A 13,345-nucleotide genomic window follows, 5' to 3' on the forward strand; every position below is an offset into this window, starting at 1 on the left:
GTGTATAGATATTTTACTGACTGATTCATAATGCGGTAATCAATGTATCTCACTAATGGAGGCTCCTTTTGACCGAGGAACATGTTCAAGTGGAGAAAGATTATCCCGTTGGCAAAAAAGCAAAGTGTATTCGTCAAACTCAGGTCTACTAGGTGACAAGGAATACGCGCCCCTGCGAAAACAGGGGCGAGATACAACAGACGGGTGTTTCTTTACGAACATGATTCGAATACATGTGATGCTATATTATGCTTGTCTCGGAACAAGAATATATAACTATTGCACGTGAACGATTTGTTTGTTTACAATATGAAGAAAGAATGCAAAATAATTGTTGTTTTAGTCTGAACTGATCCAAGTTGCCAGAATAATGATTCATAATGTGGTAATTAACATAAAAAGTGCCATTGGAGTTATTTAATGCTCTGCGTGCTAGCCATGCGCTTCAACGGAAAAAGTTCAAGTTTTGTACTCATTTTAATACATTTTTCATGCTGATTCCAAATACGGTCATGAAAATTTACATTTCTGAAATTTTTGAATTTAAAAAAAAAAATTTGAAACATGTCGTCTGCAGTCGACACCCGCGTGAAGAGAATTAAAGTAGGTTTTCATAGGCTATTTGAATCTAATTATCCAAGGGTTCAACTTATTATTATTGAATTCACATGAAATATTTAAGATAAAGGAAACTATATAATAAATTAATGTATTCGTCACATTCAAATCGATGAAAACATTCTCCATACTTTTTCAGTTCACATTTCATAATACATAATGATCAGTTTTAAAGCAATCCCCAGGGTCCAGCCGTCGATAAGTAGTCACAAGTAGTAGCAATTAGCACGCCGGATGCCAAGCGCAAAACCTTCCAGAAATGAACACTCGTGGTCCTGTATCTATTTCTCGAGAGGGTTCCTTATAATACTATTCAACTTGAAAAACATGGCCCAGGGACCTAAAACTGGAAAGGGAAGCGACATTGACTTGACATTTTTTTCATGTGTGGGAGCGAGATCATGTCTGTTTTTCATGATCATTAAAGAGCTGTCAAAAGTAAATTTCTGTAAATTATTCAAAGGGGAGCACAGAAATATTTCTACAAGGTATAAGAGGCAAGGTAGCTATAAGTAAAATTGTTCACACACATGTGACCCGTTCTTACAAAATCAGACGAAATAGGGTGCCGACATGTTGCCTATTTATAATATTCTTGTTTGGCTCTGAATCAAGGAATTCGAGAGGTTTTATTTACCTACGCATTCCTTTCAATTGTAGAATTGTGGTACAAGAAACATGTTATTTTGTTTGAAGCAGGTAGAAAATATGTAATCAGTAACACGTAGGTGCCCAGTTCCATCTGAGTTTTACAGAACTGGTCACAATTATTTTAAGGGAGAAATGGAGGATAGAGAATCCAACGATTCTTTAAATACGATGTCCTTTACCGACACGTTTATGACAAGTGTGGTGTTATTCCCATTACATTAGGAAACGAATTTGGAGAAAAATACTATGCTGAGCCACCAGCCTGGGTGGCTCACGCTCCAGTAATTTCAGATGATTGAGCTCAGTAATACATCCAAGAATGTCTTCCAATTCATGAAAACAAGTAGATAATCAGCTTATCGGATTAAAAGGTTAGAGGGAAGGTCTTGCTGCTCAGCGAGTGTTTGTAATTATCAGGTTTTCTCCAAATTCATTCTCTAATGAATTCGGAGTGGCTTGTGATTCCTAATCTGCATCTAATGTAGCGACATTAAAAGTAGATATAATTTTTTTTTAAGATTTGAAGATTTTGAAAGATGAAATGTTTAACATAAATATATGAACAAGAAGCAATATTCATAACATAAAAAGAGGGCACGGTGGCTCAGTGGTTACGACCTTGGACTCATATTCTGAGAGCTTGCTCGACGTGCGTGGGTTCGATTCCCCGTTCCACCACCGTGTTGCGCCTTTGCCTCGCTTGCCTCACCCCACCCAGGTGCAATGGGACGCTGTTAGGGGTAGTCACAGTCGTTGTACTGATGGACCCTGGGCCACTTGTAGGCTGCAAGCGTGGTTCCGACATATTCTAATGACGGCGGAATAAATGTAAAGCGCTTTGAGGCTGTTTACGGCATAAAGCGCTATATAAATTTATTTTAAAAGGGCATTTTAATATACTAGACAGCATTTGTGTGTAGCCTTTCACTGTTATGCCAAAATGACATTGAAAACCCATATTTAAATGCATGTGATTAATTTCCGGGGAATATTTTCAAAATATGTTTCGCATTTTTATAAATGATGTTATTGTGAATGCCATTAAATAATTCTTGATCTAGTCATAATCTGCAGAGTACAAAAAGCCAACTGCATTAAGTCAACATGGTCAATTAGTCATAAATGTAGACAAATAGCGTTATTTTATGCTTAAAACATATAAAGGGTTTCATGAAGTGGTTGATTAGAATAGATGAGTACTACTCCTGCTTCCATAAAAATACAGCACTAATTTTGTTGAATTACAAAAATATTACATCGTTTTGCCAAATGAAACATGGCTAAATCCTAATCGTTTAGGGCAATAAAATTCAAAATTTTTCTTGCAATTGTAGTAACAAAATCCAAGTCTAAGCATTAAAAGTCTTGAGTATAGGCTAAGAGTTAGATCATAATTGAAATATTTTATGTTATTGTTGATAATTGCTTATGAAAAAGATTAGAAAATGTGTTTCCAAAAATGCATAATTATATCCCTTTGTAAAAGAACTATGATGGTTAAATAACAACAATAAAGTGCATCAAAAATACAATACTATACTTGTCCTTTGAGCAAACACAAATGATCATGCAGTTTTCTTTTATGCAGTTTTATACAGTATGAATATTATTTTCAATGAAATTTTAATCAATCAAATACAATCCGTTTAAAGTGGAGAGCTCAAAGTGTCACCATGTTTACGGAGAGAAAACGGTTTCCAGCAAGCAAACACTTTTCTGAAGAAAAAAAAACCCTTGTGTATCAATCCGCTTAATTAAAAACCGGTTAAGTATTATCAAGAATAAACATATATCTTTGGTCGCTTTCAAATATACATAACTTTAAAAATTCAATAAAACGGTCTCAAAATACAAGAGACACCATCGTTTCCTATGCACACCAGTACTTATTTAGCGCCAATCTCAATATTCAGCAGCATTTTGTTAAAAGCTTAATTGATCAAACATAGGTTAAGTGCAGCAGACGATGAGTATTTTGTAAAATGGCGCGCAATTGTATGAACAAAATGCAGAAGCAGCGAGCAGACGATAGAACATAGCACTAGTTGCTTTTATGCAATCCCACAAGGGAAGGGGTTGCTGAAATAGTCTGCCAAATACTACAGAAATTGACTCCCAATTGAATTTAACAGGTTCAAAAATCCGAAAGGAAGTAACTTTTTTCTTCTTCAAAAATATGAGTAAAATGGTACTCTTTTCATGAAAATGAAACCACCTTTAAAAGCAGAAAAATGTTCATAATTATGATGAAATTTTATTGTAGGATGAATTTGACCAAAAATTTCAGGTGCAGATATACTGGAAAAGGATTCAAACAAACACAGAAGGTGGATACATGAGGTATTATGGAGCAGAAAGAGGGGTCAGTAGATGTTGAATTGTGATGAAGGCATATATGATCCACTGTTGAGAACTGCACACCCCAGGAATGAGAATTCTCGCAAGAAAACCGTCGAGTCATCGTATTACTGAGGAAGTTATCCGACCTGGGTGACAAAACTGTCTAGCAGTGAGTAGAACTTTGAATTTGTCTACATGATTTTTCAAAAGTGAACTTAATTTGACATTACAATCCTCATGAATCTATTCCAAGGTGTAAACATACAGTTACAAATGTGTGGCTTTCGTTATCTATCGTTTACTTACGTGGAACTTGAAATATGTATCAGAATTTTGAATGTGGACTGTCTATGTTTAAACGTCTAATGCCAAATCGTTGCTCGCAATGCATTGCGGGATTCTCTAGCAGAAAGTACGTATGCAAAAGAACATCCATAAAAACGTGGGACTTCTTTATTTAGATTTATACAGTCAGCGAGAGAAGGGAGATGCTTTTAAACCATGTCATTCCAACCAAACGTGCTTCAAATAAAAACAAGATCAAGAAAGTTCTCCATTATTAATGCTCCTGTCTTTCTTTTGCTTAGAGTTCTGAGCTCGGTCACAGTTTTATGACATGCGGATAGACTAGCGATAATTTAGTTCTTAAACATTTTATGCTCCATAACATTTTACCAGGCTTAAGAGATCAAGTGTATCAAATGGATACTAGATTCACGGATGACATATAAAACCATATATAAAACTATAAATACTCTATAGCGTGAATGTTTAATAAAATGGTAACAGAATATCAGTGGTTTTATTACTCTAGACTAAGTCGTATACTTCTAAATGTTAACAATAAGACAGGATAAAGAACATAAAATGTGTCATTTCTGGATGATAAATGTGTCATTATTTATGGATTCAATTGTGAATTTGACCACGGTAATGTGGAATATAATGTTCTCTTTTTTATTTAATCTACGGCGAAACAACATGGTATTTGACAATTTTTTGAATTCATGTTTAAACGTGGTATACAGTTTGGTAAGAAACTGTTGAAGGGAGGGGTGTGTTTATATTTACATATATATATATATATACGTAAATACATGGCTGAAATAATCGATATATTATCAATTCCCCAAAATTAAAGTTAAGCCGTAAAGCCTTGTGCCGAGTTTATCCTTAAACATTCTCTCCCTGACCCTAACTTAATTTCACTTCCCTCTTTAAAGCTCAATATAGCTTTGTCGAAATAAAAATTTAAAACAAGACTAACACAAAAGGCCAGGATCATTTTAAACGGAAATTTAAGCTAAGCCATCACATAAAAGTATTGAATAACCCCAGATTGTGTTACATGATAACAAGCACATAAATATTCATCATTCGAAAAGAAGAAAAGCACGAACTGCAACACAAACATATTAAACAATTGCAACTCAATATATCATGTCCTTTTCGATGTTTCCAAAACAAAGCAAAGGAAAGGGGGAAAACGAAGCCCCTAGAAAAAACATTATTTCCCCGTCCCGGTCCCCCGGCAAGAGAATCGTAGTAGTTGAGCATACTGTTAACAACTAAAGCTCTAGGCAGGTTGTTAATCAATACTTGCTCCCTCTGGATCAAATGGTTTTTGAATTGACAGTATAGGTAGGTAAAAATATCTTTATAACATTTAGTCACAAACAGGATTCAAAGTCAAGCCTTCCCGCGAGTGCATCTTTTTGCACATTACCCAATATTTTTTAAAGTTGATGGTAAACAATAAATTCAAAAATAAAAACACTGGTGAAACTACCAAGCATTTAAACTTGTATGTTTTGTTAAGAACGGGATTTCTTCAACACAAAAATATGTTTAATAAGCTCATTTATATTACGCCCTCAACGGCAATACAAGATACTGGCGAAGGCAATAGTCTCAGAGATTGGACATTTTGGACATTCATTCTATACGCATCTGATCCACTTGAGTTTTAGGGATGTTCCGGTATGGACTCATAGATATAATGTTATTTGATACCTATAAACACTACTCAAGTGAAACATGTGTCGGATCACATAACATCTATATTTAAGAACAGTAAGTGATAAAATAGATGCATATTCATAACAACACTGAATTGTAATGGTATTTTTGAAATATACAGAAATAATCAACTTACCATAACAAATATTCCAATCATTGCTAGTCCATTAGGTGATTCTACAGCTTTGTCATAGCCCCCCATGTGACCATATAATTCCGTGTTATAAAATTGTAACTGAATCTGCGAATAAAAAGACAATTTAGACAATATGAAACTAGTGGACACTATTATTTGAAATATATATTTATATATGTATATTTATTTGGAATACATCAACGACGAAATCCAACATTTCATCTGTATTCTCGATTTTCGTTAGTACATTTGAATAACTGAATAATGAAAACAGTGTTTGATAAACGGAGTAGTAATCTTTAATAAACGTATAATGTATCTTCAATCAAAATATATTTTGAGTAGAGACGCCGGATCCGAAAATATAACGCACACTAGAGATGATAGCTCCATTATGTCAATGATTGAAATACACCATATTATACTTATCTATCAACGACATTTAACACACACACACACACGCCCCCCCCCCCCACCCCTACACGTAGACGCCATACTAAAACCACATACGAAGAAACCCACAAACACGCTACCACCACTAATCGACCCCCACCTTATCCTTTAAATAATATAGTCACAAATATCACAGTTTATATATTGATACGTAAAGAATAAAAACATCCCAAATCCCCCTCCTGTACCCCACTGAAAGCCTTCAGAATGCTGATATGTATAATGCCATGTCTTATCCATGGTGCATGTTTGTACATACACGTATACCATAGCGAGAGAGGGAAACAGTCAATTTTGCAATAATAATAATAAATTGATGGTACGACAGATCACAGACAAGGGAAGACAGCTCAGCAATGAACTCCGGTCTATTGATTTGATCAAAATACGGCTGCTCAAAACAAATTTTATGTTTATAGTGAATACTTCACGCGCAAATGACTTTTGTTTCATTTGAAGAAAATTATCCAAGTTTATATAAAAGAAGGTAATATTTTCTTTCGTTTTCGCTGAAGATAATCTTGAATATTAAGTGTGACAGCGGCTATTTTGTTTTATTGTACATTCTTTTTAATACATAAAAATAGTTAATATGTAATAGAAATACTTTCAAAGGAATTAAAGTTCAGTGGAAAAAAAACTCTACTAGTTTACTTAAACAAACAGACAAACGAAAAAGATAGGAAAACCCTTTTCCACTTTTTTCAAGAGAAACTTGACAGGTATGCTAACGATTAAACGACCTTTATAAGTCACGTTTACTCAAATGCGTCAAACCGACAAAATCACAAACATCTTGACTATAAAAATCGACATCTAACTGTCCGCATGTCTCCCCATCCGCATTCACCATTGCAGCCACTTTTCAGTTCCGTTTGCAAGCATCTATTTGGGCAAACTACTCTTGTTTTTTTTTTTCCCTTTCTCACTCACGTTTTAATATTTTGCGTGACTTGACTTTGCAGCGGTCTCGTAATATACAGCCTCGGGCACGAGGAGTCATTTCATGTGCACCGGACATGAAAAACAACCCCAGTCAAGTGCATCTTTTGTCCCAGATATGCGCATTCCATTTCTACTGCTAGGACGATGGAGTAGTTTATATCAAAAGTGTTTTAATATAAAATATGCGATTAATTAGTTATGGTTTCATTGTAAATTGTTTTTAAAAAATCGCATGACGCTCGAAAAAGATGGACTAGAAAAAGAAGAAGAAGAAGAAGAAAGGAGAAAAGATGAAGAAGATGAAGAAGAAAGAAGAGATGAAGAAGAAGGAGGAGGAGGAGAAGAAGAAGAAGAAGATGATGATGATGACGAAGAAGAAGTAGAAGAAAAGGGAAGAGAAGAAGAAGACAAGATGGCAGTGTTGTGTTTTAGCAAACACGAATATTTATGCCCGTGACCCTTTTCCCTTGCCCACTACAAGCCAGGATGCAATCACTACCATCTCTAAAACCTGAAGCTGTTTTAATTGCTCAGAAAAAGTATTACTTGTCTAGTCCGAACAATGACGATCTTGACCATTTGTTGGCACTCGTTGGTGATCACATCCACCAAGTTTGATGACAATGCAACAACCTTTACTTGGATAACCTTGACACTTTGATATGACCTTAAACATTTTTGGCACGTGATGGTGATCACAATCTTTACTCGGATGACCTTGACATGACATGACCTTTACTATTTTCACTCGATAGTGATTAAATCTACCAAGTATGATGACAATCAAACAATCTATATTCGAATGACCTTGATATGACCTTGATTATTTTCTGCACTCGCTGGTGATCACATCCACCAAGTTGATGACAATCCAACTATCTATACTCGGATGGCCTTGACATGTGCCCCTGGAGCCTTTGACCATCAACCTCTGGAGCCGAGACCACCACAGAAAATTGTTAGGGGTCATGGGCCATCATTGTACCAAGTATGGGCAGGTATGAGAAGAAGAAAAAGGAGAAGACTACAGGGCATATTAAAGCAGAATATCTATGCCATGTTACACAGATATAGATAAAAAAAGAAGAGAAGAAGAAGAAGAAGACGAAAAAGAAGTCAAAGACGAAGAAGAAGTTTCTTTTAGTTTTAATCTACAAAAATTCACCAATGTATATTTTGTATCAGAATTCTGAATGTTTTTGCCTTTAATTAGCGTAACTTCGCCCCATTCAGTACAATTTCAAATGACACTTGAAGGTTTACTCTTGACAATGTCTGACTTGACTTGCTTGAACACGAACCACATGCTACTTATTATAACACTTTGTCAGCACAGTTGACCTCAGACAAACCATGCTCTATTTTATCGGATACTAGGTGTTACTTTCTATTTAAAACCAGCTTCACACTCCATAAAACTGCCAATGTTTCTTAAAAATAATCCCAAGATCCTTCGAGATATGTTTGTAAAGAAAACAAAAACAAAGAACCCACATTTCTTGTGTGTGGCCAAGGAAAACAAGCCAGAATGCCAGCCATAAGCAACACTGGCCCTTGTTACTCTATTGTCAATTTAAAGGGCTGACACGTCGATATCTGCTTTACTCAATTATGCTCTACGAATTCGGAAATGCTTCTACTTTATATTGAAGGATATTGCTATTTAAAGTTCCTTGGAAGGAAAACTTTGCATGTTTGCTATTAAAATGAATTTCATCATTATGGCTTTAAATGTATGCATACAATTGGAAAAGTATTGATAAATTGTTTGTCGTTTGCAACTTTGCACCGAGAATTGTTCTTTTTGTATTTGCGAGTATTATATCTTGTGTATTTTAATGTTAGCCTTGTGCAGGGGTAAGTACATTCGGTCTTCTAAAGCATATAATGTGAATAGGTCGAGTGTACGTAATGACGCAACGCATCAAGGTTGTACTTTTATTGATAATATGCAATGTTGTATTTATTTTTACTGCGTTAATGAAGAGTGGATGAAAATCTATCTTTCGTGTCTGATGGATGGAATTGACTAGTATTGTCCGCTAAAAGTTGCTCATGAAAAGGAAGCTAGCATACTTGCTAATAACCGAAGCCTCTGCATTTTGCATCTTGTATATAGCACCAGAGTCCAAAAATAGAACCCCTTAAAAGAAACTCGCCGCAGACGTGGACGGTAGAATCGTATTATCAAGAGAACTATTGTGACATAAAAGGAAGATAAAAAGGGAAAGAGAAGACATGTGATGAATGGCTAGTGTCCCTTGATATTTAATTGGAGAACGTTAGATTCCGTAATATGTTTCATATATAAAGACGAACTTCAAGAGATATTCCTAACGGGCAAGAAAAGGGTAGCAAAATTGCTTGAGACATCACACATTGGCTAACTAGGACAGACACACATATAAACTGAGCCGGCCTACATTCGATATTTTTAGCAGAGTTTTCTGCAATGCACGCGTAACACTTGAAAGGGGTAATAAGGTCTCCTCTATATGCCGGGCTAGTCAGTCCAGCCAAGTTGTCCATTCAAATAGTGTACCAAGTTGATTAATTTTAGCTTGCCACCCTTGAGCAATTTAAGCATCTCCTCCCATCAGGAATTTACAGCTTCGGAAGAAACAGAAACCTGGCAATTTTTTGGTTAAGTTTGTGTCGCAAATAACGTCGCAATGCCCACGAGGTGATGAATCAATGTTTAATTTATCACCTAAGATTATGTGATAAAGCTGTTAAATATACGCGTACATTGTACAATGTTATAATGGCACAATATTACGTAAAGCAAATACAAAATATCACTAAAGGGTAAGAAATAAGCATTACATTTTTTTACACTTTTCAGCTTTTAGTGGTCGATTTGTCCTTCAAATTAAGACCCGGTTTTCTCCCACAAGTAAAGCATAGATATCGCTTTACACGCATCGAGGCCAAAACGTAGTTTATTTCAATAAAACATGCGTTCTGGGGCGATATAGGAGTGATCAACATTCTAACGTTGTGTGATACGTGCGAATTGACTCAATGAGTTCGCAATCAGAATCTAAAGATCTTCATCGTGGGCCAAAACACCCAAAATGGTTTCCAGACCATTTCATAATTATGCAGCTGCATGAATTATACTAGTTATGTCACAAACAGGTTATTGTCCATGCACCAATTGATTGAAGCCCGGGATTGAAGCCTATTTTCCATTTCTGGGATATACTTCAGCGTTTAATCGAACCTGAGAGCATACTAATATGTAGCATACGTTTTCCAAAAGTATATCTGTTATATGTGAATTCTTCTACACACTCGCTAAGAAATGGTCAATGCAATTTTTGCCAAAGCTCACTACCATTCGCAAGATGCTGTGAACTATCAAATCGCAACAGTTTAAAATAGTAAGAGAAATTTGGGATATCAAGTTTTATCTCCATAACTTGATCCTTTATTGCATCATTGTTTGTCAATAGGTCTGATGATTTGTACTAAACAAGTTTTGGTAAAATATAACATCCGTAAATAGGCTATATCACGTGTATATCATTTCATAATTACCTTTGAAAACAAGATATCCAATTCGTTCAAATTATCCGCTTCAAAATTTAAGAATCTTGTTTAGTTAAATTGCATTGATTTAAAGACACGTGTTGTACGAATAAAAATACAGCAGACGAGGTTTTTAGTATCTGCCCCAGAAATTGCACTTACTTGTGTAAAATATAATCATCTTCTCAGCCCACATAGCATTTACTCACCTCCTGTTTTTCACAATCATATTCAAAAGCACAACCGCAGTACTGAAAGCGTTGACCTTATTTTGTGATCTACATACCGCTTTATAATTTTCTTACTACATAAGTCACTATTCGCTAAGGTTCTTTTGCCATCTTACAATGAACCAAGAAACGGGACGTTTGTGCTTACATAATTGCGCTTTGCATGAAGATTACACAAATTACTATTCATAATTAAAAAGATACTTTACAGAAGTATTTTTTGAACAAAATTTTGGATCTTTCAACTGATTTCGACTATTAGTTGATATGTCCTAATGAAGGTATAATCAAATCCTATTGAGGATTGAATCGTGCTTTTGAATTTGTCCTACAAATTGGCCAGTGTGTACCCTTTAGTAATCCCCAAATGGCCCACTAGAAGAAAGCCCTGCAGGCAATGCAAATTCAAGGCTCAAGTGGGTAACATGTGGCGCGCGAAAGGACGAATACGGCATGTTGTCAATTCTTCCCGCCAATGAGCTAGTCAATACTTATTTTCGTCTGCATAGAGTATCGTCACGTAGACAATAAAGATATGTATACAACGAAACTTAATAGCTGCTCTGTGTACCTGAAATGTATTGTCTTTCTCATATGCTATGAAATTGTTTTTTTCATTTCATTCTATGGGACGCAACATTATGTGACAATAAATTGTTGTTTAACGTATATAATATATTTGACTCAAGACCAAACACACTTTATACCCAAATAAACCTCAGAATGCACAACAAAACACACTGTTTGTATAAGTTAACAAAAATCTGAATCTTTAGTGATAATATGATTGATAATGATTTTGCACATAAACATAAATGCATAATCACACTGTACTTATCCGGTAGATTTCTTCTTGTTGATTACGGCGTTCTGTTGCACTCAATGTTCCAGACGACTGATGCATAATTCTGATTCAAACTTGTCCTGCGAAGATCACTGTTCAGCGTTGTCCACTGCAGATTTGATTTTATATATCCTTTGTGTATAAAATCCTCGCACAAATGATAATTTCCAAAATGGTGCTGCTTTGACCAATCACTTACTTTCTCCAGTATACAGAATTTTCTCGCACAGTTCCACTTTATACATTGACAGATGTGTTGTTACATAAAGCAGACTTTAGCAAGTCGACAAAAGTTGGGAAGAAAAGAGCCCTTTGCTGCACTCGAAATCTCTTTCGTTATATATTGCTGGATTAATAGTACTTTATTGGCTATGCAAATTGACTGGCTCACACGTACCTCTCTTTAAGGCACATAAACTATAAAACACATTAGAGTGCCTACAACCACTTTCTAATTCAGATCTATCACGAGAAACACTTGCTCCTGCCTTTTATACCAAAGTAGTAAAACATGAAATTCCCATATATGATTTTTCATACATTATGCAATATAATGGGCGCATTGAGACATAATTTATGGGGATTTCCAAGATCCAAGAACAGATATGATTGAATTTGTTTTTCTGATCCAAAAACTAAAAAATTGTAAACAAAGATAAATAATCAAATTAAATTACTCAGGGCACATCACAATATGATTTCAAGAAACATTACCTAATAATATACGAATGTTTGTATTGCACCGTAATGTATAGTCCTAAGGCAGCTTTCTTGTCCACTTTGTAGATGCAACCTTTTTGCATTCATACGATGAAATCAAGGTACTAAAGATGAGAGTCCTGCTAGGCTTGTTATTCTTTTCTCTTGACCTAATTTTCAAACATTTAATATATATTATGTTGAATCAAAAGAATGTCCAATTGAATACTTTAAATTAGGAGCAACAGTGTACTTTAGACAGAATATACTTCTGACAAGTAAGTTCTAATAAAGTCGTCAAAGGTTGCTCTTGCTTTTGATTTGACTGTTTCTAATCGCTGTCGCTGTTTATATAGATTGAACATGTGAAGAAAATATAACACAACTTCATCAGTTATTCTAAGTGCAAAACATTATTTTGAAGCAATTTTTCAATAACATGAAATTTCATTGGACAGCCAATTAATAGCTTAATTGTCTCTGATCTTGGTTGATTCCATTGGACAACCAATTAATAGTTTAATCGTCTCTGATCTTGGCTGCGTTGGTATATTGAGGTTTGTATATGATATGCGTTTCTTAGTTGCAAGTCCCTGGTTGTTGCTTTCTGGTTTACTTTGTGTCTTGGGCGACAGTATTCAGCGAATTCCTGGAAAGGTATATTGATATTGGGTAAAGGAAGGTCACAACTTCTTTTTGTTCTTTTTTTTATTATGCGACTGAAACTACCAATGTTTTAAAAGTAACATTCTGGCGATTTACAATACAATGCAGTTGCTGTTGTCATTACACTTTTTGACCTCTAGGGTCGATATCGTCGTTCTAACCGCCATTACATTTTCACGGGAGTGTGATAACAATAGTGTTGAAAACAGC

At 35.2% G+C, this 13,345-nt stretch overlaps 1 protein-coding gene across 1 annotated transcript in view; it reads right to left on the reverse strand.

Moving 5' to 3' along the window:
• LOC140161082 (carbonic anhydrase-related protein 10-like) overlaps positions 1 to 13,345 on the reverse strand; it is a 293,957-nt gene that overhangs the window by 75,095 nt on the left and 205,517 nt on the right. Inside the window, 1 exon segment of the mRNA XM_072184469.1 lies at positions 5,765 to 5,869. Within this exon segment, the coding sequence (XP_072040570.1) occupies positions 5,765 to 5,869 (105 nt within the window).

The sequence above is a fragment of the Amphiura filiformis genome, chromosome 9, assembly GCF_039555335.1.
Source record: "Amphiura filiformis chromosome 9, Afil_fr2py, whole genome shotgun sequence".
NCBI classification, from domain to species: Eukaryota; Metazoa; Echinodermata; class Ophiuroidea; order Amphilepidida; family Amphiuridae; genus Amphiura; species Amphiura filiformis.